This window comes from Pipistrellus kuhlii, unplaced genomic scaffold (genome assembly GCF_014108245.1).
Source record: "Pipistrellus kuhlii isolate mPipKuh1 unplaced genomic scaffold, mPipKuh1.p scaffold_m20_p_14, whole genome shotgun sequence".
Lineage (NCBI taxonomy): Eukaryota > Metazoa > Chordata > Mammalia > Chiroptera > Vespertilionidae > Pipistrellus > Pipistrellus kuhlii.
The window spans coordinates 38726851-38754579 of NW_023425449.1; the positions used below are offsets into that span (position 1 = coordinate 38726851).

General features: G+C 40.0%; 1 protein-coding gene across 1 annotated transcript; it reads right to left on the minus strand.

The window, feature by feature from the left end:
• Positions 1-26173, minus strand: ZHX1 (zinc fingers and homeoboxes 1). Its single transcript, XM_036437193.2, has 5 exons — positions 25811-26173; positions 17326-17439; positions 6558-8258; positions 5049-6353; positions 1-271 (listed from the first exon to the last, which is right to left on the minus strand). Exons 3-4 carry the CDS (start codon positions 8031-8033, stop codon positions 5052-5054), a joined length of 2778 nt encoding a protein of 925 aa, XP_036293086.1. The 5' UTR covers positions 8034-8258; positions 17326-17439; positions 25811-26173; the 3' UTR covers positions 1-271; positions 5049-5051.
• Positions 26174-27729: the final 1556 nt, after the last annotated feature.

A 27729-nucleotide genomic window follows, 5' to 3' on the forward strand; every position in this document is an offset into this window, starting at 1 on the left:
TTATCTGAATAAAAATGTATTAAAATTTGAATTTTTACAAGTTTTTTTTTTTTTTTTTTAATGTGTTCTATTTACATTGCAGAACTTCCACCAGCTGCAGTAGTTTAACTTTGGCACAACATTAAGTTCCATTTCTTTTGGATACTGGATCCTATTTTTTGAGAATGTGTATGCTCCCAAAGGGTTTCAGTGTCATTAAAGATTGGGCCCATTCACAGTAAATCAGATAGCTTGAGTTGAAGAATTGATTCTCCTCCAACGTTTTAGGCAGCTATAAAAAAACACACACAAAACAACACACACAATAAAAAACTAAAAATTTAAAGGAAATCATACTTTAATGTTTACCTCTTTTAGAAATAAAAATAATAGAAATTAGCCATGAAAGCACATCCTCTGTAATCACTCAGTAATACTGAGATCACTTCCAAATATATAATGCACTAGATTTTGTGTGCAATTCCTTTGTATATGTTCTGCATATACTAGACTTACTTTAAAGTCATTTTCACCTATATGTAATAATTTTACCTATATTGCATATACCTATATGAAATAATTTAAAATTATGAGTAAGTATATATTTCATTGTCAGTACCTGTAATAAGTAAACTATCAAATCTAAACTCTTGTATTTTTTTTCTATTTATATACATCAAGTCCTCAAATAACTTTGATTTGTTCAACACCATTTTGTTATAACATAATGAGATGCTGCAGGAAATTAATTTTTGCTTATATCCATCAGCCTGTGGTAAAACTAGTTTCCTTATACATCACTTCGCTTATAGTCACAGACCTATTGACAACATTAAGTGAGGACTTACTGTACAAGGTTGGACTGTGCAAAAGACACAAATGTATAGTAATGCTCCTTATCAATGATTTCACTTTCTGTGGCTTCAGTTACTTGTGGTCCACCACAGTCCAGAAATATTAGATGAAAAATTCCAGAAATAAACATAAGTTTTAAATTGCACGCTGTTCTGAGCAGCATGATGAAATCTCACATCATCTCCCTCCATCCTGCCCAAGACATCAATTATCCCTCTGTTCAGCAGATCTATATTGTATATACTACCTGCCCATTTGCCTCTGGATTATCTGATCAGTTATCAGAGAGAAAGAGATACCACATTCACATAACTTTTATTACAGTACTGGAGGCCTGGTGCATGAATTCGTGCATCAGTGAGGTCCCTCAGCATGGCTTGCAGGATTGGGCTGAAACGAGCTCTCTGATATCCTCTGAGGGGTCCCAGATTGCGAGAGGATTCAGGCCAGCCTGAGGGACCCCACCAGTGCACGATCAGGGTTGGGGAGAGACCACCGGAGGGCTCCAGGGCATGTCCAGCCCATTTCACTCAGTCCCTATCAGCCGGACCCCAGCAGCAAGCTAATTTACCAGTCTGCCTCCTGGTAGTCAGTGCACGTCATAGCGAGCGGTTGAGCATCCTTAGCATATCATTAGCATATTACACTTTGATTGGTTGAATGGCTGACCGGATAACTAGACACTTAGCATATTAGACTTTTATTATATAGGATATTATAATTGTTCTATTTTATTAATTACTGTTATCACTTACTGTACCTAATTTATAAATTGGACTTTATCATAGGTACATACATACAGGAAAAAAACATAGTTTATAAGAGGCTTGGTACTATCTGTGAGGATCTTGGAACATATCATGGAAGGATAAGGGGGTTCTACTGTATCTCACTTTTTGCAATAACTATTTTGGAAAGGTTTGGTTACTTTTTTTGGTAACTTGCACTATATTTAAATGAAAAAGTAACTATTGAGAGGAAACTTACAGTGAATTCTTTTGTAGGGTAAAAACTTAATTTGTTAAGCCAATAATTTATAATTAATGTCTTTATAATTTCAGACTTTTGCATATATATATTTTAAAATATATTGTTATTAATTTCAGAGGAGAGAAAAAGGGAGAGAGAGATAGAAACCTTGAAATCAACAATGAAAGAGTATCACTGACTGACTGCCTCCTGCACACTCCCAACCAGAAGTTGATCCCACAACCTGGGCATGTGCCCCTGACCAGAACTGATCCTGGGACCCGTCAGTCCACAGGTAGACACTTTATCCACTAAGCACACTGCAGCTCTCAAGCCACATGCGGCTCTTTGGCCCCTTGGGTGTGGCTTTTCCATAAAATACCACAGTCTGGGCAAGTCTATTTTGAAGAAGTAGCGTTAGAAGAAGTTTAAGTTTAAAAAATGTGGCTCTCAAAAGAAATTTTAATCGTTGTGCTGATGATATTTGGCTCTGGTGACTAATGAGTTTGCCGACCACTGCACTAAACCATACTGGCCAGGGCTAGACTTTTGCATATTTTAAGAGCAAGGCAAGTTTGCATGTTTACCACAAAAGTACACGTATAACATATATGACACAATTTTTGAAAACTGTGGCTTTGTGTGAAATATTTTACCATAGTACCTATTAAAGTATTCATATAATAATTATCCACACAAACTTAAAAGTCAAACTAAAGTATATAAAAAGTTCCTATTAGTTTTAGAAGACTGCAATTCCCCAAAAAATCACTGCAGAGGTTACTACAACAACAATTCATTGCAGCAAAAATGTTGTTGTTTTAATCTTGGCTGAGTGCACATTCTTGTGTCTAGCAATAAAAACAGAAAAAGCCTGTTAAAAATATTTTATGCATCTGGGTCAGAAGAAAGCCTGTCCTGAAGAGTTCTGACATTAGGAAATGGAGGACTGCCTCAGGATAGAGCTGTACAAAGCTATTTAACTTATAACCTACAATACAGTTCATTCTATAACATGAATGAGATTTATTCAAAAGTAAGTGCATGAGATTTATTCTAAAGTAAGTGCATTTTTAGTTTCATCTTTTTCTCTGCCTGAAAAAAAAAATGTTCATGAAAAGAAAACTTGGAAAAGGATTGCTAAACAGTAAGAATAGTGTCTGGGACACATTAAGCTCTCTATAAGCAATTGTTATAACAAAATAAATAAAACCATGAAGGAAGCCGTGGAGGAATGAAGGAGATACTGTGCAGAAAAAGAGGTAAAAGTAGAGGCTGGGATAGGGATGCAAAAAGCTAGGGAAATACATAAATATGCTCATATGATCATAAGAGTCTACGCCTCGTTTCCTCCCTTACAATCTGACAACACTGCAGTAATTTCGGATAATAAGATGCTTTTGGACTACTGATAGACATATACAAACATTTCATGAAAACTGCATTGTTTTTTTTGAAAAGTACAGTTTTATCCTGGAACATTCAAAAACTGAGAGTAAAGAAAAGAACAAAGCTACTGAATTCCAAAAGTATTAAGAATTGAAGTCCTTGCCGAAACTGGTTTGGCTCAGTGGATAGAGTGTTTGATTCCAGTCAAGGGCATGTACCTTGGTTGCGGGCACATCCCCAGTAGGAGGCAGCTGATCAATGTTTCTAACTCTCTCTCTCTCTCCCTTCTTCTCTGTAAAGAAATCAATTATATTATATATATATATATATTATACACACACACACACACACACACATATATAAAGAATATATATAAAGAATATATAAAGAAAATATTGATTTCTTAAAGAAATCAATTATATATATATATATATATATATATATATATATATATATATATATATATAAAGAATTGGCTGAAACCGGTTTGGCTCAGTGATAGAGCATCAGCCTGCGGACTGAAAGGTCCCAAGTTAGATTCCGATCAAGGGCATGTACCTTGGTTGCAGGCGCATCCCCGGTGGGGGGTCTGCAAGAGGCAGCTGGTTGATGTCTCTCTCTCATTGACGTTTCTAGCTCTCTATCTCTTTCCCTTCCTCTCTGTAAAAAATCAATAAAATATATATTTTTAAAAAATAAAATATATTAAAAAAAAAAAGAATTGAAGTCCTAACTCCAAACTAGATATCTGATATGCAACTACAGTGACATTTTAATTAATCCAACCTATAAAAGAATGAAGATTTAAGGAATATGACAAACCTTTACATTTAAAGCATATTTACTTGCACTTTTATGACTATAGGGAGATATTTTTAACTAAATACAACATTTTTGCTGGTAGCAGGTTTATTTTATATCAAAGAAGGAAAAGACATTTTAGGCAATTGAGTTAATTTAATATCAAATTTGATGTTTACCTTTTGATCTCTAAAACAGAAATAATTTATATTACAGTTTTTATTATTTATTTATTTATTTTAATATATTTTATTGATTTTTTACAGAGAGGAAGGAAGAGAGATAGAGAGCTAGAAACGTCAATGAGAGAGAAACATCGACCAGCTGGCTCCTGCACACCCCCCACTGGGGATGTGCCAGCAACCAAGGTACATGCCCTTGACCAGAATCGAACCCGGGATCTTTCAGTCCGCAGACCGACGCTCTACCGCTGAGCCAAACCGGTTTCGGCTATATTACAGTTTTTAAAAACAGATGCCATCCAAGTAAACATGGAACTTATATATGGTCTAAAATAGACCTTTGGCTTTTAATAGAAAAAATATTGAGTTATTTTTAATACATAAAGCATTTTAAATTTAGTTAAAAATCTAATAGTTTGGGGGGTAATACAATGAAAGAAAAAGGATACCATTTTTACCTAGTTTCTTAGAACTGAGCAATCCTCACCCCTGTGGCAAGTACTTTCCCCCTTCTTTTTGTTTTCCTTTTTTAATTTCCTTAAATAGGCAAAAAATAAAGCTTTAGTGGAGGAGGGTTACAAAAACTACTTTTTAGTTATCTTTAGTATCTGTTTATTCCCTCATAACCACCAGTCTCCCTTCTTAGAAAATGGGTTGACTTTCCCTTAAAACAAAGTAAAAAACACTAAACTCTACATATTAAACAGAACAATCATAATAATCAGGCTATAAATGCTAATCACAAATTTTTGGCTATACTCCTAGTACCTAGTTCTCTTATTAGGTAAAAGAATAACTATTTAAGAAAACTATCAGAAGTGGAGATGGCTAAATGTGTGTGGTTGATGAATATATGCTTAGATTAAAACTTACATTTCAGTCATCTGATTTAGAAAGTTTCCGCTTCACATGTTGTGGGGGTTCCCAGGTGTCACTATCATCTGTTTCTTCTTCATCCTCTTCCTGATCATCAATAACTTCCTCTTCCTCCTCATTTTCCTCAAATAACTCTACACCTAACTCTGATCTTCTCTGTCTTTCGGCAAACCACTCTCTGACCTGCTCGTAGCCCATGTGTGATTTGTTAACAAGTTCATCAAGGTCTTGCTCATTAAGAAATTTGTGCTTCAGGTAATAATCCTTAAGTATTGCAGTTCCAGTTTTAAATTTTATGAGCGAAGCCCCCCTGTCCCAGTTGTTCATTCTCTTGCCTCCTCGTGGCCTTCCTCTCCCCCTTCCCCTTCCCCTGCCTTTGGGTCTTCCTCTCCCCCTTCTCCTAAGGGAAGACAGACCATTCAGACCACTCGAATTGGAGCTTTGATAGTAGTAGTACCATTTTAAGTTTCCATTTTTCCAAGCGTAACGGGTGTCCCCAAACCAACTAACTATGTCTGGTCTCGGAAGACCACTTTCTTTGGCCAGCTTGTCATACTCTTCCGATGACGGCCACTGGGATCGGACAAACGCACTTTTGAGCATGTGCAATTGCTCAAGTGTTTTTTTACATATCTTGCCTGCACTCCCGGCCTTAGGTGCACCAGATTCATCTCCAGGAGCAGGTTCTCCCGCTTCTTCTTTGGAACTACCTGCATTAGTTTCATCTATTTCCATTTTCTCTTCCTTTAAAGCTTTTGATTTCTTCTTCTCTGTAAACCAAGCATCAATTTCTCTCCTGGTCAGTTTGGTTTGCGCTCTTAACCTATTTAATTCTTCATCTGTCAGTACGGAGTTGTTGAGAAAACTAGCCTGAAGGGCCTGGAGCTGCTCTGCTGTCTTTTCTTTAAACTTTTGCGGAGTAAAGTCGGGGAAAGGATTCCAGGATTGTTTATGCTGTGAAGTAACAGCGGTTGGGGATTCCGTGGTCTCATCACTGGAGTCTATAATAATGGGAGTGGAGGAATCACTGTTGAGATGTAAGCACTGATTACTCTTTGAATTTCTCTGATTGTACCTCGTGTCGCTAAACCATTTTTTAATCTCTCCTTTTGTCAAGCCTGTGATTTTCATAAGTCTGCTGATTTCTGAGTCACTAGGAAACTGATTTTTAAGGTAGCTGACTTTTAATTCTGCTAGTTGCTCTTTAGTCTTTTTTGCCCGAATGCCAAATGAATCGGGGTTTGCGGGTGTGGTTTCGTGTTTGACAGCCTGAGAAGTTGGGACTGCTGCTGTTGGTGCTGCCTTTGCAGTTGCTGCTGCCGTGGCTGCTGCTGCTGCCGTTGCTGCTGCTGCTGCTGCCGTTGCTGTTGCTGCCGCCATTGCTGTTGGTGCTGCTGTTGCTGCTGCTGCTGCCGTTGCCGCTGCTGCTGCCGTTGCTGCTGCTGCTGCCGTGGCTGTTGGTGATGCTGCTGCTGCTGCCTTTGCTGTTGCTGCTGCTGCCGTTGCCGCTGCTGCTGCTGTTGCTGCTGCTGCTGCGGCTGTTGCTGCTGCGGCTGTTGCTGCTGCTGCTGGTGGTGGTGCTTTTGCTGCTGTGGCTGTTGCTGCTGCTGCCGTTGCTGCTGCTGCTGCTGTTGCTGCTGCTTTGGCTACTGCTGCTGGTTTTGCTTCTGCAGGAGGCGGAGCAGCAGGGGCCTGACTCTTCTGTACACGGCTTTGATTTGGCACCCCTGTCACTGTCAAGGCTATCGGCGCTGTTACCGGCAAGGTGTTTGTTCCAGCTACTTGTGTAAGAACCAGGCCTGGCTGACCAACTATTTGGCATGTCTGTAAAATGGATGGTAAGCCATTACTCCCCGTGGAAATGTGTGTCGGAATAACAGTTATGGTCTGAGGTACAGTGTGTACTGTTCCGTTGAATTGCTTTCTTCTTGCCTCCTCTACTTCCTCGGGAGTCCAGCTCACACCATGTTTTAGACGTTGGGCTGAAAACCATATCTTGATCTGTTCCTCTGTATATTTTGCTTGAGCGGAAAGAACAGTAATTTCTGACATGGTTGGGTAAGGGAATTTTTTGTAGGTGTTAAGCAAAAGGGGGTTGTTATCCAATGCAACATTGTAGGTAGGAATGCTACTCACAGGAATTAAGACTTTGGGAATCAGATTGGAATTCTGCTGAGCTGACACAGCGGTTATCACCTGTGCTAGTCCAGGAAGAACTGCTGCTGGGGCCACTATCGTGCTGGCAGCATTTGGGTGTATTCTGTTGACAATGGAAGTACTGGTATTAGAGTCAGAAGCTGAAGAACTAGGATTTTCCACACTTTCTTCAAGGTCTGGTTTGATCTCTTTCTCTTTCTCTTCAGGAACATCCTCAGCTGAGTTATGATGAACTGTAATACGCTTGTTCTCCACTTTATTTTTCATCATTTTCATGATGGGAGTTTTACTGATAGGAATTCCTGAAGAAGGAACTTCTGTAGATTCAGCCGGCTCTGAGTTCTCCTCTTTAACAAAACTACCATCAAAAGTCAGATCGTTTATAGTTTGTTCAAAGATTGTCTGGTTATTTCGTTTCACCATAGTCAACCTAAAATTCTCTTCTCCTGGGTGGTACTTCAGATTATGCTCAGAAAGTGCATCATACCTTTTGGTGAGAAAATTACATTCGACACAAACATAGGAGGAATTTAGCACTATGTTGGGATGCTCTGAATCCACATGAAAAGTAAACATATTTAGGTCTGGAGTTTGAAAAGTACAATATTTACATTCATAACCACCTTCAACTTTTTTATTTTGCTGATTGTCAGAATCCACAGATTCATGAACTTCTTCCTCGCTTGAGATGCTCTCTGCTCTGCTGTTTTCTACAGGAGTGAGTACAGGAGGCCCTTCATCCAAATCTGATATCAACTCGAGGTCTGGATCCTGTTCACTGGCAAGGACCATGCAGGGTGTTGTTGATTTTCGCCTGCTTGCCATTCTGATGTTATGGGGGAAATCTCAGTGGTGATTCAAAAGCATGGAGGCTGAAAGCTACTCAGTATTCTTCATTTGAAAACAATGGCTTTTGGTTCTTCAGGTCCGTTTTTATGCTCAACAAGTCTCATTAGCAGCTTTTTCATGGTTCGGTCAAGTAAAGAATTTATTGTTGGCAGATAAAATACTGTTGAACTGCTGGAATTTCTGAAGCACAACTCCAATCACCTACATTAAAATAAAATTTAAAATGTTTTTAAATGAGTGATTATGATCTTTTAAACAAATAAGAGTTATATTTCATTTATATGAAGTTGTTGGATGGCTTAGTTATAAAGATCTGAAATAAAATCAAAACCAGGAAAAAAGTCCTCTAAGGATTAAAATAGATGTCTCCAAACCAACTCACTGAAGGTCATGCATTATATTCATGGGTCAGTCCACAGGCTTATTTGGATTTTTCAACTAGCTATACATTGGAAGGGATGTTGGGGAACAAGTTTGCTTTGCCAAGAGTATTACCAATGTGAAATGATAATCAGTTAACAAGGGAGAAACTTTAAAACTATAAATAGCAGCAGAAACCGGTTTGGCTCAGTGGATAGAGTGTTGATCTGCGGACTGAAAGGTCCCAGGTTCAATTCTGGTTAAGGGCATGTGCATTGGTTGTGGCACATCCCTAGTGGGGGGGGGGTGCCGGAGGCAGCTGATTGATGTTTCTCTCTCATCGATGTTTCTAGCTTTCTATCCCTCTCCCTTCCTCTCTGTAAAAATTCAATAAGATATATTAAAAAAAAACAAACTACAAAAAGCAGTCACACACACACACACACACACAAAAGGCAGTCACAGATACTCAGAGACTATGGCCATTAAATGTATAAGAAATTCAGTCCATCAGTTATGCCTGCTCCTGCTGGTCTATCTCATCATCCCAAAAGCATGCCCAAATATGGCAAAGAAGCAAAGATATAATATGTATGATCAAAGTTTTAAAAACACTATTATTATTTCCCACAGTGCTATCAGAATTTATTTTAAAAAATCTAATCATATCAGTGTTCTGACTTAAAATTTATGAAAGAATAAAGTCCAAACTCCTGAAGCCACACAGAGTTCCCTTCACAACCCATTCTCCTGACTCTTATTTCCATATGCTTTAAGCCCAGCAGAAATGATTGCTGTGCCAGGGACCCTCCATGCAGGCTGACCCTATACCAGAGCACATGTTTGTGTACTTGGTAGGATGATCTCTCTGTTTGCCTTATAGTTCACCCTCCTCCCCGGTTTATCTTCTAGTTTAGAATTGACCATATTATAGTAGAAAAATATTATATTTCTGTCCCACAACATAGTCCTCATTATAGATGTGTGTTTCATTATTTCTTCTTTTTCTATGTGATAGCTTTATCCTATATAATAAAAGGGTAATATGCAAGGCTGAGGGACCTCCACACCCCTGCCCCCCAAGTGCACAAATGTCATGCACCAGGCCTCTAGTTGAGATATTACAAAGCCCCTGAAACTCTAGATCAAACCAATGAACTTTATATCTTTAACCTAAAGTTCTCCCAGCTGAGCTGTCTTGGCAATCTCATTCATTTCTATATCTTCTTTGCATGTAAAAAGCCAGGAAGTGGTGACTCACTAAATGTCTTTTAACTGAATAAGAATGAATAGGAAAACAGTCCTACAACACTCCACATGCCATGAGGGCATCACCAGAGAGAAGAGTACCTGAAATTCATAACAATGATCTTAAATCATCACGAAAAAGTGCATTATATTCATACAAATACATTTAAATATTTCAAAAATTTGATTCTAAATACGTAAAGTTGATGGGCTTTTGAAGTCTACAAGAAATAAAAAATGAATAAAATGAGTAAGGGGTCTGTCTTATTCTCTACCACAAATTGGAACTATTCATTTACTAGCATGATCCATGTCCTAGCTGAACTGAGGAGAAAAAGTTTACTTCAAAGATTATAAAGCAAAACAAGTCCTCTATGCAGAGATACACTGACTCAGGAAAGGGAGAAACGTTTTTAGGAATCAGCTGTCCAAAGAGAATGCCCTGCCTTTGAAGGTGGTAAGAACCTCCTCACTGAGATTATTCAAATACATACTACAAAGCCTTTGATAGGTCTAAGCAACATATGAAAAGTTGGACTAAATGCCCCTTATTCCCTGAGTTCCAATTATTCCAATTAGTAATAATTGTAGTCGCAATAATCAAATTCTCTACTTGCAAAGGTGTCGTTCTTTTTTTTTTCCTATAAAATTTCTTTGATTTCTAAGGGAATAAAAAGAAATCTTAAATTGCAAACTATTTCTTAACTAAATGATATAAACTAAGCTAATGCCTTTTTCCCTATTCAATTCAATAGGGACACCACTATTTTGTTTGTGTTAACAAAGAATTTTGATCTTTTTTCTTTTTCTTTTATATTGAAAACAGGGAATTCCTGCAATGGCTGATTTGGCTCAGTGGATAGAGCGTCAGCTTGCGGACTAAAGAGTCCCAAGTTCGATTCTGGTCAAGGGCACATCCCCAGTGGGGGGTATGCAGGAGGCGGCCGATCATTGATTCTCTCTCATCAATGATGTTTCTATCTCTTTGTTCTCTCTCTCCCTTCCTCTCTGAAATCAATAAAAATATATTAAAGAAATAAATAAAAACAGGGAATTCCTCAAATAGCTTCAAGTAAGTAGAGGAGTACAAATAAGCAGTATCTATGTTTGCCAGTGAAGGAGAACAGATTAAGACAGGGGAGTAAGCAATTTTGTGACTGCTATTCTCCTAGAATCATAGGTTATATTAATTGGAGTCTACTAATACCAAAAAATCAAAGATATACATAGGATAAGGGGTTAATATTCAAAATTTATAAAGAGCACATACAATTCAACACCAATTCAACAAATTCACCCAACAACTATTTGTTGAATATCAATCATGTGCCAGGCATTGTATCGGGTCTAGTAATAATTAATGTCGTTTTTCAACATTCGTTTAAAATCTTGCTTGGCGTTGACTTGTATTGACATAACCTTCAAACACGTGGTATCTACAGAACGTGTGAAGTGCAATTAACAAGTTTTGCTTGAAAAAGTTTGTGTTTGGTTTGGTTTTTGTTGCAAAACTAGGGCTAAGAAGATGGCGGATGAAGAGCATATTCGGCACTGCATGCTTTACGAGTTCCAATTAGGAAGAAAAGCAAGTGAGGCTGCAAAAAACATCTGTAGTGCTCTTGGTCAAGATGCAGTTAGCGCCAGAAAATGCCAGCGTTGGTTTGAGAAATTTCGCGAGGGAAATTTTTCGTTAGATGATAAGAGTGGTCGAGGCCGTGTGTCCAATTTTGATCAAGAAGCTCTTCAAGCTCTTTTGGTACAAAATCCTCAAATTACCCAACAAGAGCTTGCGACAACTTTAAATTGTTCACAAAAAACAATTTCCAATCAATTGCATGCACTTGGCAAAGTCCAAAAGTTTGGAAAATGGGTTCCTCATGAGTTGACCGACAACAACCGTAATCAAAGAGTCACAATTTGCAGTTCGCTCCTCTCTCGTCAAAACCGTTTGCTGTTTTTAGAGCAATTTGTTACCGGAAATGAAAAATGGGTGCTGTATGTTAATTTGAAAAGGCGGCCTCAATGGTTAGACAAAAATGAGGCTCCGCAGCCCACGCCAAAACCTGACTTGCATGCGAAAAAAGTGATGTTGTGTGTTTGGTGGAATTTTAAAGGAATTCTTCATTATGAACTTTTACCATCTAACCAAACCATTACAAGTGCAGTGTATAGTGCCCAATTGGAAAGGTTAGCCCAAGCTTTAAGAGAAAAAGAACCCGCGCTGATTAATCAGAAGGGCGTAATTCTTCACCACGATAACGCACGACCGCATACTGCAAGAATCACTGCTGAAAAACTGCGCCAGTTGGAATGGGAAGTTCTCCCTCAACCTGCATATTCTCCTGATATTGCCCCTTCCGATTACCATTTGTTTCATTCTTTGCAAAACTTTCTTCTTGGAAAAAAATTTAATAATGAAGAATGCCTCAAAAATGCATTGACCGAATTTTTTGCATCAAAATCACAAGAATTTTACAACAGAGGGATTAAAATGCTTCCTGAGTGTTGGGCACAAGTAGTAGAAAACAACGGCAACTATATTGTTGATTAAATTTTGTTGTATTGTTTAAATAAATTCGATTTAAAAAAAGTATTAGAAAACGACATTAATTATTACTAGACCTAATATTAAGCACTAGAGATACTGCAGTGACCAAGACAAATAGTCTCTGGTCTGTCAGGTACTACCGGGTTTCCCCGAAAACAAGACATCCTCCGAAAATAAGACCTAGCGCATAGAAAGATAAGACATCCCCTGAAAATAAGACCTAGCGCAACTTTGAGAGAAAAAATTATTTTCGGGGAAACAGGGTAGCAGTTGAGCAAGGAAGAGTCAGTAAATAATTAGATGCACTATCTCTCCATGGAGCACACCCATGACATTCCCTTCCACCTCTCCAACCCCTCCCATACCCCCAGCAGGTATCTTCTAAACTCTAAGGGACCCCCATGAGACTTGCAACCAGGGGAGCAATGGGCAGTGGCAGCTCATCCTGAGTTAACCCCACAAACCTGTCTCCAATGCCCATTTTCCCCCTTTTCTCTGACTTCCCAGGAGCCAAAGCAGCCCAGCTTAGGCTCTCCTGTTGCTCCTTCTTATGCCCTTCCTTGTTTCACTGCCCTAAGTATATTTTTGCTATGGTTAATAAGTTCTTGCTGGTTTTTCTACCAAAAAACACGCAATAATAGTAACTAGAATAACTATTATCAATGCAACAAGAGAGGAAGTATCAGGAACTGTATGAGCACATTGTAGGAGGTTTCTAGAAAAGACACAGAGAAGGCTGCCCTGAAGAAAATAAGAATAGAAATATCTACTTGAGAGGCTGATCAAAATAAAATGCTTCATATACTCTGATACTACGTAACTAGTTAATACTATTTTCCAGTTCCTGAAAAATTCTTTTGGAAGATGAAGCAATACTATTTATTTAGTAATATTCTCTCTCCCTTGCTTTCTCTCTCTCTCAAGGAACTTAATCAGCTGACAATCCACACAAAGGGAATGAAAAAGCAGAGAAGGGGTAAAAATACAGAATAAGAAATTCTATGGTGTGCTTCCAATTCATGTCCTTGTCATTCAAGTGCAGTAGGGCTGGGACAGGGAAATTGCCATACAGAAATCACTGTTAGCTGACATACATCTTATCCTCTATTTGAAGGTTAACTGGAAACAGAACGAAAAATCAATCTGGGGAACCTTGCACTATCTACCTGTTAAAGGGGGTTAGAGTTCAGTTGCACAACTGAGTAGTGAAGTGGCTTTGCAATTAAAACACAATTAAAATGAAGTCTGCCAATCAAGGAAAAATTATATGCTAAATGGACCCAACATTGTAAATATAATTATGTTTGAAAACCATTTTTAGTTAATCTTTCAGTTGAGAAATATTTGAAAAAAATAACTGATCAATCAAGCCCTACTGGTTTGGCTCAGTGTATAGAGTGTGGGCCCAAGCACTGAAAAGTCTCGGGTTCTATTCCAGCCAAGGGCCTAGGCTGTGGACTCGATCCTCAGTAGGGGGCGTGCAGGAGGCAGCCAATCAATGATTCTCTCTCATCATTGATGTTTGTATCTCTCTCTCCCTCTCCATTTCTCTCTGAAATCAATAAAAAAATTTTTAAAAAATTATCATCAAAAGAGTAAAGAAATATAAAAAATTATCCATTTACATGTGGACAAAGACGAGAGAATATAAAAAAAATAAAATTTTCACAAAATAGGTAAATTTTGTGTGTGGTCTTTACAAATTTTCTTTAATATTGTTATTGCTTTATTACAAAATATAACAAACAATGGTTTTAAGGCCTTAAAATTGCAAATAAATTAAAATACTTCTATGGTCATTTTTGTATAGCATTCAGGTGTTTTCCAGATATTTTTTGGAGCTCCCGCCCCAGGTCTGAGAAGCCAGACTGGTTCTAAGAACCCTCAAGAGCAACCATGGCCAAAATCAGTTTGGCTCAGTGGATGGAGCGTTGGTCTGTGGACTGAAGGGTCCCGGGTTCAATTCCGGTCAAGGGCATGTATCCTGGCTGCAGGCACATCCCCAGTGGGGGGTGTGCAGGAGGCAGCTGGTTGATGTTTCTCTCTCATCAACATTTCTGGCTCTCTACCTCTCTCCCTTCCTCTCTGTAAAAAATCAACAAAATATTAAAAAATAAATAAATTAAATAAAATAAATTAAAAAAAAAAAAAAGAGCACCATAATCTCCAGGGTGTAGATCTAGGCCAAGCCAATTTCCATGGTCCTAGCTGCATCCTGGCTCTTTTCCTGAAGGTAGGCTGCTCCTTAATCAATTCATGATCGTAAACCCGTCAAAATTATCACAACAAAATTTCTCTCCAGAAAAGCATTCAATGAAAGCAAAATTTACTTCATCACAGTATAAAAATTTGGGGCAGTTCTAATAGCAATTCTTCTTACATGGTCAGAAAGAATGTCTGTTTAGCTCTTCCCAGGGCCCAATACAGTGCCTATCAAGGCCCCACCTTTAAAATATATCTGTATTGTATATTATAACATACATTTTACCTTACTAAACACTCATTTACAGAGGAGCTATAAAAAAACAACTGTGCTTGCTTTATGGTAGATTACTTTCAATGGTAAAATCCTTATTAATAAAATCACGTCAGACATTAGAATATTAAAACATCCTTAATTATCAAACATCCTACCAAATAAAATGGCACAATGAATATTCAACAAATATTTACCAACATCCATAATTCTGTTGTAACAAATCAGTTTTATGCATGAACAATGTATATCTAAATTTGTGGTCTATGTAAGACTAAAAGAAGGGAGATAAATTCATTCAAAGCATTAGTCTTTATAAGAAGGCAAATGCAAATTTGAACTTGGAATCATTATTTCTGTTCCAAGAGAAAACTATACTTTAATGGTGTTACATTTTTAAAGAGTTTAAAATATAAATTCTCAATGGTATACACTATAAAAAGTGAGTGGATTGCTTCAAATTTTATGCTTAGTACCAAAAAAAAAAAAAAAGTTCAACGTTGTTTATAATTAAGCAGAGTTATAGCTACACTGAATTTTCCAAGCCTCTATTTTTTTGGCTGTCTTATACTTCAAATTAAATTATTAACAGATAGCAGTTTATTGGCCTACTTAGCCACAAAAGCATGTTATTTTGGTAAAGTTTTATGTGAATAAAAACAAACTTTGTTTTTTATACCAATTCTGGGTCAAATAAGAACATTTAGAATATAACTATAATTTTTAAGGATCATGTTAGTTTTGACCTAGTACCAACTAAATAAAACTGTTCTTAGGGTGGCTAAAATATACAAACTGAGAATCCTTTGGACTAAATATTCATACATACACTGAAAAGCTTTTGAACTCTTTATTTTACTTAGTTTCACTTCTCCCTCTTTGAGTCAGAGTTCTGTTTAGCCAGCTGAAAATACTTACTTGTACATGTTTGTATTCAAACCAGAAGTCAGAAATCCATCAAAATCACAGAATGCCTGAAATAATATTATTGTAGAAACAAAGAATAATGGGATCAAATTAAAACAAAGGATATCTACCATGTCAAAAAAAAAATCTAAGAGGATATTTTTTATTAAGTATCAGATTTTAGCCTTTACACACTTGAGGCATTTTTTAAAAGCCAAAATGTAAAAATATTCAGGAACAGCAGTTATTTTTTAAAATTAAATAAGAACTCTGACAACAAATATTTTTTAAATTTTCTGTAACCTAGAATTATTAAGTAAATTTCCAAAGTGGTCTCAAGACAATCAAAATTCAAGTATTAAGATGAATATAGGCAGGAACGAATATGACAAAAATGAAAGCATCTAAGAAATTATGGCCAAAGATAATCTAATTTCAGAAGATCCCTTTGTTAATGCTAATTAAGGCTTACAGGTTTAGTAACTCTATCCTCGTTCCTGTTTTTTTCCACCTGAGAAAGCTGACCTTAATACTGCTAATGATTAAAGGAAGAATCCAAGCTGGACAGATTTCTCTGGCAAGCTCTGCCTCCAGATTTGAGGAGTGAAATGTCTTTTTGAAAGGTCTCCAGGACACTAACATCCTGGTTTGCTGCCTTCTCCTGCGAAGTCAGTAGGTATGTAACCTATTAAGAGTGATATAAAAACTAGAACTATAATGAAATCTCCTATCTTTACTTAAGTTTATATGATCCAAAAGTAATTTTCTGCTGAAATAGCTTTCCCCTTCTTTTCTCAAAGAGGTGTGTTAAGTCTTTCACAGACTACACACGGTCTAACACAAGAATGCTATTCTTGATTCCCAGTGAGATTATCATCAAGAAGCTGGAAAACCATTCATCTGTCTGTTATCTTCCCTTTGACAAAATATAGTAGTTGTTACCTATTTCCCTCAGGATATAATCATTCAATTTTAAAAAATATTTTGAAATATGACAGAAATTAGATTGGTAATGTCAACTTGTAAGAATTCAATTTTTAAAATTAAAAGCGAACCACCATATTAATGGTTATGTAAACTTTCTTAGTACTTTTGAAAATCATCTAAAAAAAATTGAACTAAAGTATAAATATTTCAAACAATATACTATGTAATCTAATGCTTCTTATAAAAGCAATATATCAGATAAATAAAGTATACATGTAATTATGTAAAAATCTATTTAAATATTTAAATTGGGGTATGTTTAACCTATATTATTTAATTTTTAATATCCTAATTTTATAATTATACGTAATTATTACTACTAGACTATATATTGAAAATATATTTTCAGGAGTTGTTCTTGAAGCACTTTTCTGGATATAGGCAAAAAAACACACCAAAAAACAGTGAAATTTCTGGAACTATTTCCCCACACAAAATGTCTCTGCCCTCATGACCTTCATTTGTCTTGTTATCACTGTTATAGTGCCTGAAACAAAGGATTTCAGCAAATATCGATTAAAATATAGCACATAGACGTATTATGATGTATGATGCTGTTTCTGTTTAAATTGAAGCAGCCAATCTTCCTGTATTTTTAAAGTCTGAATGTACATTTCTTACAAAAGTGTGAGGACTATATCTGTGTTCATTTAAAAAAAGCTTTTAAAACCTGAGCCAAAGAGAGTGTCACGGGATCTGGAGTGAGTACATTCAGTACTTTACCAAAGCATCGGAACACATACTTGCCATAGCTTCCTCAGCATTCTGTGCTCTGATGCGGAAGGGTGTCCCTTCAAATTAGGAGTTTAGCTCAGGCCATCATTACCAACGGGTCCAAAGTACCTATCTGCCATCCCCTACAAAAAAAGTAATATTACTTTATTATTATTCTAGAGAAGATGATGCAGTCTTCAGAAATTTTAAAGTTTATGCCTTGGCTTTAAAAAAATAAATGTAACTTTGAAAAAAATTAATTTCCTCGTAGAAACTTTAAAAGAATTATCTAAATGCCAAACCCAATATTAGTAAGAAACACTAAAAATGGAAACTATACTTTAAAAATTCTATATTATATAAAACAACCAAATTATGATACTGTTTTCAATAAAAATGTTCAAATTGTGAATATAAACAGTATATAATAGGAAAGCTAAGATAAGAAAATTGGGAATTGTAAAAATTTACCACACAAAAGTTATGAAAGACAACTTAAAGAGTTGAAAAGATACATGTTTCAGCAGACTGTCAAATTATAGCAGGGAGGTTGGGGAGATCTGGGGGAGATAAGAGATCAACCGAAGGATTTGTATACATGCATATAAGTACAACTAATGGACACAAAAAACTCTGGGGAGGGAGGGTATATGGGGGGGGGGCATTGGTATATGTACAAAAATAATAATTTAATAAAAAATATTTAAAAAATAAAAATAAAAGTGAAGTTTGAATTCACAGAGAGAAAAAAAGAGACGTTTCTATGTTTACATATAAACCTACTGATATCTGCATCCTAACTTACTGTGTTATTGAGTTGAATGTAGTGGTAACTAATGCTGGCAATAAGCCAGTACTACTTAAATAAACCCCTGGTACTCCTAAACATGTAGTATCTAATAGAATGACTGGTATTTAACTATTTCATTTTTGCAAGAAAGCTACAGACCAAATGGCTTTTTAATCAGTGCATTGTGAAACATTAAATTGTAAAAACCAAACTGAAAATCATTCTCTCTCCTTTTTTTTGGTCAATCCTCACTAGAAAATATTTTCTCTCTTATTTTGAGAGTGGAAGGGGGAGAGGCACACAGAGAGAAACATGGATATGAGAAAGATACATTGATAGGTTGCCTCCCCCTTGGTGTGAACCAGGGCCGGGTATCCAGCCTATAACCCTTCAGTCCATAGGCCCATGCTCTATCCACTGAGCCAAACCACCCAGGGTGAAATCATTCTCTGAAAACTCAGATTTGTGTCCAAATGTGGCATATTACTCAGAGTTAAACCAATCACAAAAATTTAATAAAAGCTGTAATTGTTTCTGTTATTAAATAACAGGAAATGATGCTTTTGAAGGGTTGAATCATTTTTGTTGTTCTTTAAGCACTGAAGCTCTGTAACCATAGTGAATATTCAGGAAGATGATTTCCCCCAAATACCTTATTCTTTGATTCTTGCTATTATTATATACAAGTTTATAAAGAGCCCTCTTAATTCAAGAAGTAATGTAGCCTGGCAAGTGTGGCTCAATGGTTGAGCATCCATGAACTAGGAGGTCATGGTTCGATTCCTGATCCGGGCACATGACTGAGTGGCAGGCTCAATCCCCAGTGGGGGGCATGCAGGAGGCAGATCAATGAGTCTCTCTCATCATTGATATTTCTATCTCTCCTCCCTTCCTCTCTGAAATCAATAAATATATATATTTTTTAAAAAGCAATAATGTAAACATACCAATTCTTTAGTAAAATACTTCTAGGTAAAGTTAAAGCTTAGACTGAACAGTTACACTATTTCATGAAAAGCAAAATGAAGTGCAGTGGAGCATCCTATTATCCCTGCAGCCTGGGATTCCAGTTCATTTCCTGGTATCTCCTCGTCCCACCTCTCCTTAGCCATCCACCTACAGGATGTCAACTAGAGGAGAAAATAGGAAACAGCTGACAAAGAGGGGAGGTTATTTTCCAAAATGAATTATTAATGTTATAGGAAATTGGTGACCTATTTGAATCCACTCTTTAATCACACAGTAATTGCAAGATGTTTTACCGAATGGGAGTCTCTTGAGAATAGTTGCCAGAACATGTGAAGGCACTAAGGCAACTAAAGGAGCAACAATACTTCTGGATGAAAAGCATACTTGCCTAATGTTATTCCAGTTCCTGAAACTGGGATTGCTTTAGGACAATTCTCTCTAATGCACAGGATCTTATAACAGTACCTATTTAATAGGGTTGCTGTGAGGACTGAAAGAAATAACACATGTAGTGTTTAGAATATTTCCTAGCATTAATAAGTCCACAATTATATTTTCTTTTACTTAGGTATTAACTTTAATTTATAGCACAAAAGAAGTCTTTGTTTAAAATCTGTTAAATGTTGGAATAGCATAAAATATTTTCAAAGCCCGGGCAATAATCAATTTTCCATTTCATACCTTTCAGCATATCAAACAATGCTAGAATAAGCTAGCTTAATAAGTAGACATGAATCAATATATACCCTCCACCCCAATATATACATACTTTCTCTAACCTTCAAGAATCATTTGACTAAACACATTTTAAGGGGTATTTCACAGCACTCTGGTATAAAAATGTTATCATAGTAATGAAGATAAATTGTTCTCTTTTCACCATCCCTCACTCCCAGGTACGGTCCATGCCCAGAAAAGTTTTTAAAAACTTCTTCTTTTTCTTCTTCTTCTTCTTTTTTTTTTTTTTTTTTTTTTTTTTTTTTTTTTTTTTTTTTTTTTTTTTTTTTTTTACAATATTAAAGGTAAAGGAAACATTTATATAGAAGAAAAACATTGTTATGAGTGAAATATTTAGAAACATCAGAATCTTTCTATCAATATCTCCTTTCATTCCTCCCAATAACACTGAAAGGAGAAAGATCTTTAGGAAGGATCAGAAAAAGAGAATCAGAAATCATATGGGAAATATGAATCACTAAAACTGACTGACAAGTTATTTTATTTAAAATTCTGAATATGTATATGATGTCTACCTCATCAGTGTATCGATTTCTTAGATAAGCTTTGATGTTTAAAAAAAAAAAATCTAAGTCTAGCCGTAGGTAGCTTGGCTCAGTGGATAGAGCATCGGCCTGCAGACCAAAGGGTTCTGGGTTCAATTCTGGTCAAGAACACATACCTTGGTTGCAGGCTCCTTCCCAGTTTGTGCAGGAGGCAACCAGCTGATATGCTTCTCTCACATCAATGTTTCTGTCTTTCCCTCTCTCTAAAAGTGAATGGAAAAATATCCTTGGGCAAGGATACACAACAAAAGTAAATAAAACTTTAAATCTAGGCCTGGCTGTGGCTGTTGGTGGACACAGTCCCATGAATGGAAAGGTTACTAGTCAATTCCCCAACAGAGCACATGCCTAGGTTGTGAGCTCCACCCAATCTCAGTTTTGCAGGAGGCAACCAACCGATATGCTTCTCTCACATCGACATTTCACTCTTTTTAAAAAAATATATATTTTATTGATTTTGTACAGAGAGGAAGGGAGAGAGATAGTTAGAAACATCGATGAGAGTCATCGATCAGCTGCCTCTTGCACACCCCCTACTGGGGAGGTGCCCGCAACCAAGGTACATGCCCTTGACTGGAATCAAACCCGGGGCCCTTCAGTCCCCAAGCCGACGCTCTATCCACTGAGCCACACCGATCTCGGCCGATATTTCACTCTTATATTGATGTTTCTCTCTCTCTCCCTCCCTCTCCCTTTCTTTCTCCCTAAAAATCAACTTTAAAAATCTAAATCTAAAAACTGAAAACAAAAACCTTGCAGAACTATAAGTAGATCAATTTTAACTCCCTTGAATAAATGTCACATATAATTATTTTTCAAAGTATATCATTATATTTGTTTAAACCAAAGGTATATAGAACCATCCATACTCTTAAATACATTATGGAATACTGTAGTTTGACACAAATTACAAAGATTAAGTGTTCTTTAAGATCAAAACATGGCAACTACCTAAACATATTACATATTTACTTTAAACATTAACTGTATAAAATACAGACCTCCAAATGTAAACTCAAATATATATACAGATTAGTAATCAGCAGCTTCAGTCATGCAAGTCTGGCTAACTCATGACTACACTGTCAATATTCAAATAGAGTCTCTTTTTTTTAAAGTGTATTTTACTGATTTTACAGAGATAAAGGGAAAGGAATAGAGTTAGAAACATCAATGAGAAACACTGATCAGCCACCTCCAGTATGCCCCCTATTGGGGATCAAGCCTGCAACCAAGGTCCATGCCCTTGACCAGAATCAATCCTGGGGCCCTTCAGTCTGAAGGCTGATGTTCTATACACTGAGCCAAACAGGTCAGAGCTAAAATAGTCTTTTGAGCCCAAATCTACAATGCTAAAATATGCATTAAAAGGTTATTTCCTCAGCTCTAATCAGTTTGGCTCAGTGGATAGAGCATCAGCCTGCAGACTGAAAGGTCCCAGGTTCAATTCCAGTCATACTGTGACCTTGATTGCAGGCACATCCCCAGTAGGTGGTGTGCAGGAGGCAGCTGATCGATGTCTCTCTTTTATCGATGTTTCTAACTTTCTATCCCTCTCCCTTACTCTCTGTAAAAAATCAATAAAATATATATTTTTAAAAAAGGTTATTTCCTCAGCTACATTTGCTATCATTTTAATAATTTAAAGGTACTTCTATTTAAGAATAAAGCTATAATTTAAAGCAAGCATGTCAAACTCAAAGGCTATCATGTGCCAAATAAACAGGTTTAAGTTTATGTGGGCCACAAAAAAACAAAAGCTTTAATTTTCATAGAAATGTAGTTTTATTTTGATAGAGACATGCTGAATACAAAGGGCTGAAGTAAATGAGTAATCATTAACATAAAATAATAGGACATTTTAATAAAAGTTAATATTTTTCTTGAACATTAACTTATACACTGAATAACTGCAAAAATTAATAAGAGTAACACAAATAAACCTATTTTTCTTGTTCTCCAAAGTGAAACATTTCCTATCATGCACACCAAACAAGTCAGTCCAAGACTAATGACGTGGCAATCGGCTGCTAAAATATTCTCTGCTAGTATTAGTGGAGAGAAATGGTGCGCCTGCGCATAAGGTGAATAAGAGAAATGAATGCAACACAATTATAGTAATCAGTCATCAGCGAATGTTGTAATTTGTTATTAATAATTATGTACAACAGGCAGGATATTGAAAAAATTAAGTTACAAAAATTTTATTAAAACGCATCTTACATACCATTGTATTGGATGGGCTGCAAAAATATTTGTTGTGGGCTGCATACTGCCCACAGACTGTTTGACATGCTTGATTTAAAAGTAAAGTAGTCCCAGCCAAGACCGGTTTGGCTCAATGGATAGAGCGTCGGTTTGGGGACTGAAGGGACCTGGGTTTGATTCCGGTCAAGGGCATGTACCTTGGTTGCGGGCATATCCCCAGTAGGGGGTGTGCAAGAGGCAGCTGATCGATGACTCTCATCGACATTTCTAGCTCTCTATCTCTCTCCCTTCCTCTCTGTATAAAATCAATAAAATATATTAAAGTAAAGTAGTCCCAAATATCACATTATTGTACCCAACCAACACTACACACACACACACACAAACTATAATATATCATTACATCACCTTTCAGTCTTAATGTGAAATTTAATACAAAAGGGAGAAAGTCTCCAAAATCAACCCACTTTATCTATGCTATTAAGTTCATTAATAAAATAACTGCTGTGTTTGAGCATCGGCCTATGAACCAGAAGGTCACAGTATGATTTCCAGTCAGGGCACATGCCTGGGTTGCAGGCCTGATCCCCAGGGTGGGATGTGCAGGAGGCAGCCGATTGATCAACGATTCTCTCTCTCTGGCTCTCACTCTCGCTCTCCCTCCTTCTCCCTTCTTCTGACATCAACACATATTTTTAAAAAAAATAACTGCAAAACTTTATTCATATTTATCTTTAAAAGAACTTATAAGTACTTTGAAAGATGAAATAATTGGTGTGTCATTTATGGACTGTCCTCCAAATTCATTGAAATAATTGCCATCAGGAAAATACATCTACTAATGAGTGTTCACAGTGCAGCACATTTATACTTTCCGCCTTAGCATATTTTCAAACCATCTGGCATCAGTGCCACTGTGGTTCAGCAGCCTAATCTGTTCAGAATTAAATATAAAACTAGAGATACATGCACTATGGGGAAACCAAAGAAGAGCGCACATGTATAACATTTTTCCAAATGTGCAGCTCTAAACGAGTTTATACTTGAAATGGATTTCTAAAAACATTTCCATTGAATACGTTCAAGCTCTTTTAAAAATAGAATGGCTTGAGAAATCTGTATGGATCATAGCTGTCATCAGTTATCCAGGCTTTTCTTTTTTTCTCATTTCCATCCTGTTCACTAAATAAAGCACTGGAAGAGGTTCTTTTACAAGACTCATTGATACATGAAACGCTGTTATCTCTATATTGAAAGGGCCCCAAATCTTACATTTTATTTTGCATAAAATTAGTCTGTTTAGCCCTTAAATGCTTGGAGTAACAAGAGAAAAACAGAGAGGAAAAAAATATTCACGAAAGCCCCTTTTCTTTTACATCCTGTACCACTTTGCTTTCCTTGGCAACACTCACATTTCTTTTGCTTAAAATCGAGTCCAAACTGCTACTTTAAGAAATAAAACCTATGTATACACTAGAGCCAATATCTGTTAGAACCAGCTCTCATTCATCTTTACTGTTGGCATAAAAACAAACGACTTTTCTCGGGGAAATTTCCCAGAAGCAAAGATAATTCAAGTAGCTCCACATAACACAGAGAAAGCTTTCAGACAAAGCCTGGGAAACAAGAGCCACTTCCAACCCATCGAAAGGCGCATCCGTGCGGGTCCTGGGGAAGCTGCTCCATCGCCCAAACCTGTGATTTTTCCTCTCTCCTCTGCCCTCTCCACCTCCAAGGGAGCTGCTGCTTCCTTCCCAGGGACATGAAAGCCCACCTCGTCACAGTGATTTCTGTACCAGTTACAGCCTTTCCTTAGCCCCGCACCAGCCAGCACAGACTAGCCTCTTCTCATGGTTTCCTTTATTTTTGTCTTTTGTGTTTTTTGTTGTTGGTTATTTATCTCGGGGTTTTTTTTCTTCTTTTTCTTTTTGGCTCATGGTTTCCTTGGTGCTGGCGTGAGATGTCAGGACAGCGTGGTGGAATTCGCGCCCTGCCGCCCTCTCCCCGGTGTCCCTCCTCCGCCCGCCCCCTCTGCGCCCCAACTCCCTCTCCACTACCCCCCAAACACACACCCCTCCCTCCCCACTCCCCCCCAACACACACACACACACACACACACACACACCCCTCCCTCCCCACTCCCCCCCAACACACACACACACACCCCTCCCTCCCCACTCCCCCCCAACACACACACACACACACACACACACAACCCTCCCTCCCCACTCCCCCCAACACACACACACACACTCTCTCACACACACTCTCTCACACACACACTCACACACACACACACACACACACACACACACTCTCTCACACACACTCACACACACACACACACACACACACACACACGCACACACACACACACACACTCTCACACACACACTCACACACACACACACACACACGCACACACACACTGCAGCCGGCGGGGCCTGCCTGGCCCTCCCTGACCTCGGGACCCCACGGGCCCGGCTCCCTCCCCGCTGCCCCCAGTGAGGAGGGGGGAGAGCCGCCGTGGAAACAAAGAATTTCAAATCTCTTGACCAAGAACTTCGGAGGGAATTCAGGGGGACGGGGACCCCGAGGGCTCGTCTTTCCTGCCTTCGGCCCCGCTCCCGCTCCCCGCCAGCCCGGGAGGATGCCCCCGCGGGCCTGGGCTTGGGGCGCCCCGGAGGGGCAGGCACCCTCTCCGTTCCTCATCAGCTTCGCCCGGGGCCCAGGGCTTCTCCAAAACGTCACAGTCCGTGAGGACTCAACTCGGAGTCCGGCCCGAAGCGGGTGCCCAGCGTCCCCCCGGAGCGGGCTCAGCGCTCCCGGACCCCAATGCCAGCGCTCGGCGCTCTCCTCCTCCGGGGGAGGCCCCACGCCCCTCCAGGCGGGGCTCCCACCTCCCCGGGTCTCCCCGTCTTCCCGGGTCCCCACGCGCGGCGGCCTCCCCTCAGCCGCCCGCAGGCAGGGAGCCCACCCCAGGGTCCCCCCCACAGAGACCCCGGGGCGCCGAGGCGGCGCGGGCTCGGCCTCCCATGACGCCGCCCGGCCGGCAGGCCCGGCCCTCCCCCTGGAAGCCCGGCCCCGGGGCCGCCCGCCGCCCGCCGCGCGCCGGTCCCCGGGGTCTCTGCCCGGGGCCGCCGTCTCCGTCCCGGCCGCTCGCCTTCCCGGCCGGCGCGCCGGGCACGGGCTCCGCGCGGCCCCGTCCCGCCCGCAGCCCCGGGGAGCCCGGCCCGCCCGGCCCGGAACCGGCGGCGCCGCTACCTGCGGGGGCCGCCGCGCCTCTCAGCGCCCCGCCGCCGCCATCTTGCATTTCCAGGCGGCTGCACTTTTCAGGGAGTCAACTCTGACCTGTGAACCCTACCCCCGGAACTGCTCGGCGGGCTCGCACAGGGCCTCGGAGCGCGGCAGGCCCCGCGGAGCGTGGGGGGCCCGCGGCTCGGGGCGGAAGGCAGCGCGGCGAGGCGCGCGCCTCGGCGGCCGGCCGGGGGGAGGGCGGAGGAGGAGGAGGAGAGCGGCCGAGGCGTGGCCCGCCGCCCGCGCGCCCTCCGCGCCTGACCCCGCTCCGCTGCGGGCTCCGGCTCCGGGACCCTGCGGCACCCTGGGGCTCCAGCCGGCCTCTTCGCCCCGAACTGCCCGAGACCGACGGGTAGGAGCCGCCCCGCCCCTCTGTCAACAGAAGCCCCGCCCCCTCCACTGAAGCCCCGCCCCGCCAGCGGAAGCTCCGCCTTCTCCAGGTCTCGAAGTGGCCCCGACCCTGGCCGGCGGCAGCTCCGCCCTCCCCCGTAGAACCCTGGCCTCCACTCGGGTCCTCCACTCGGGTCCATCCAGAAGACAGCCCCGCCTTCTGTCAGTTCCGGCCATCCGCCCTGAGCCTTCCTATTTCCACCGCCCATATCCTGAGAAATACTCTCTATAAACCCCTGTCGCGGAGGCAGTTCTGTCCAAGCACCGCCCCCGCAAGGGGAAGCCCCGCCCACTATCAATCGGAGCCCCGCCCCCGAGGCCTGTCTATTCCAGCCGAAGCCTGGCAACACATCAACCAATGCCTCGACTCTTTTTTTAATTTTTTCTTATTTTTATTTATTTATTTTATTTTTTTATTGATTATGGTCTCACATAATTGTCCTTATTCCCCCATTCCCATCCCAAACCCCTCCCTAGATACCGCCCCCCCCCATTGTCCATGGCCACTGGCTAGGCCCATATGTATGCACACAAGTCCTTTGGTTGATCTCTTCCCCTTACCCCCACCCTCCCTTACTTTCCCTCTGAGGTTTGAGAGTCTGATCACTGGTTCTCTTTCTCTGGGTCTGTTTGTGTTGTTCATTATTTCCTCTAGATGTGTGAGATCATGTGATCCAAGAAATACCCTTGTAAGAACCTAAACTGAGAAAAGCCATAATGGTTATGCTGAGAGGCAAATGAATCAGTCTGTAGTGAGTTCCTTTCTGGGCCAACAGTTCTTTTGCATCCCAATTTCAATGCCAGATACTTCCTTATTGATTTTTTACAGAGAGGAAGAGAGAGGGATAGAGAGTTAGAAACATGGTTGAGAGAGAAACATCGATCAGCTGCCTCCTGCACACACCCTACTGCGGATGTGCCCGCAACCAAGGTACATGCCCTTGACCAGAATCGAACCTGGGACCTTTCAGTCCGCAGGCTGACGCTCTATCCACTGAGCCAAACCGGTTTCGGCAGCCCCGCCTCTTCTTGCCTCTAGGGTCCCTGCTTCCAACCGCCATGGCGCTTCTTGCAAACAGCAGAAGTTTAGTTCAACCTCACTTCCATCCGCCCTGCAAGACGAAGGCATCCTTTGCTCCCCGAAAGCCCTTCCTTCCCCCCTCACGGGTCACTCACTCTCCTGGAGGGCTTTCTTTGCAGGTTGTGGTCCTCAAATCCGCACAGCTCCGATGTGGACCAGTCCTGCAGAGGGGGGCCCAGGCTTCTGGGAAAACCAGGCAGTGTCACCACCCTCCCCACTCACTTCCCCTCCATCCCCGCATCATTTTTTAAATGACGAAAAGTTCAAACCAACGCAAAGAGAAACGACTCACGCTCCAAGCTACTTTGCACAGGTTCACGGGCCTGATGTGCGGGAACTCTGGTGCCTTGACATGCATCCCCCAGCCCCAGCCCACGCACCGACCCTCTGTGCTTTGACCTCAGTGCTCCGCTGA

What these genes read in the sequence shown, in the direction of transcription:
- ZHX1 (XM_036437193.2), bottom strand. Translation starts at nt 8,033, where the DNA reads ATGGCAAGCAGGCGAAAATCAACAACACCCTGCATGGTCCTTGCCAGT. An exon ending in CAGCAACAGCAGCAGCAGCG is followed by an intron (nt 6,354 to 6,557) that starts GCAACGGCAGCA and finishes GCAACTGCAAAG; the next exon opens with GCAGCACCAACAGCAGCAGT.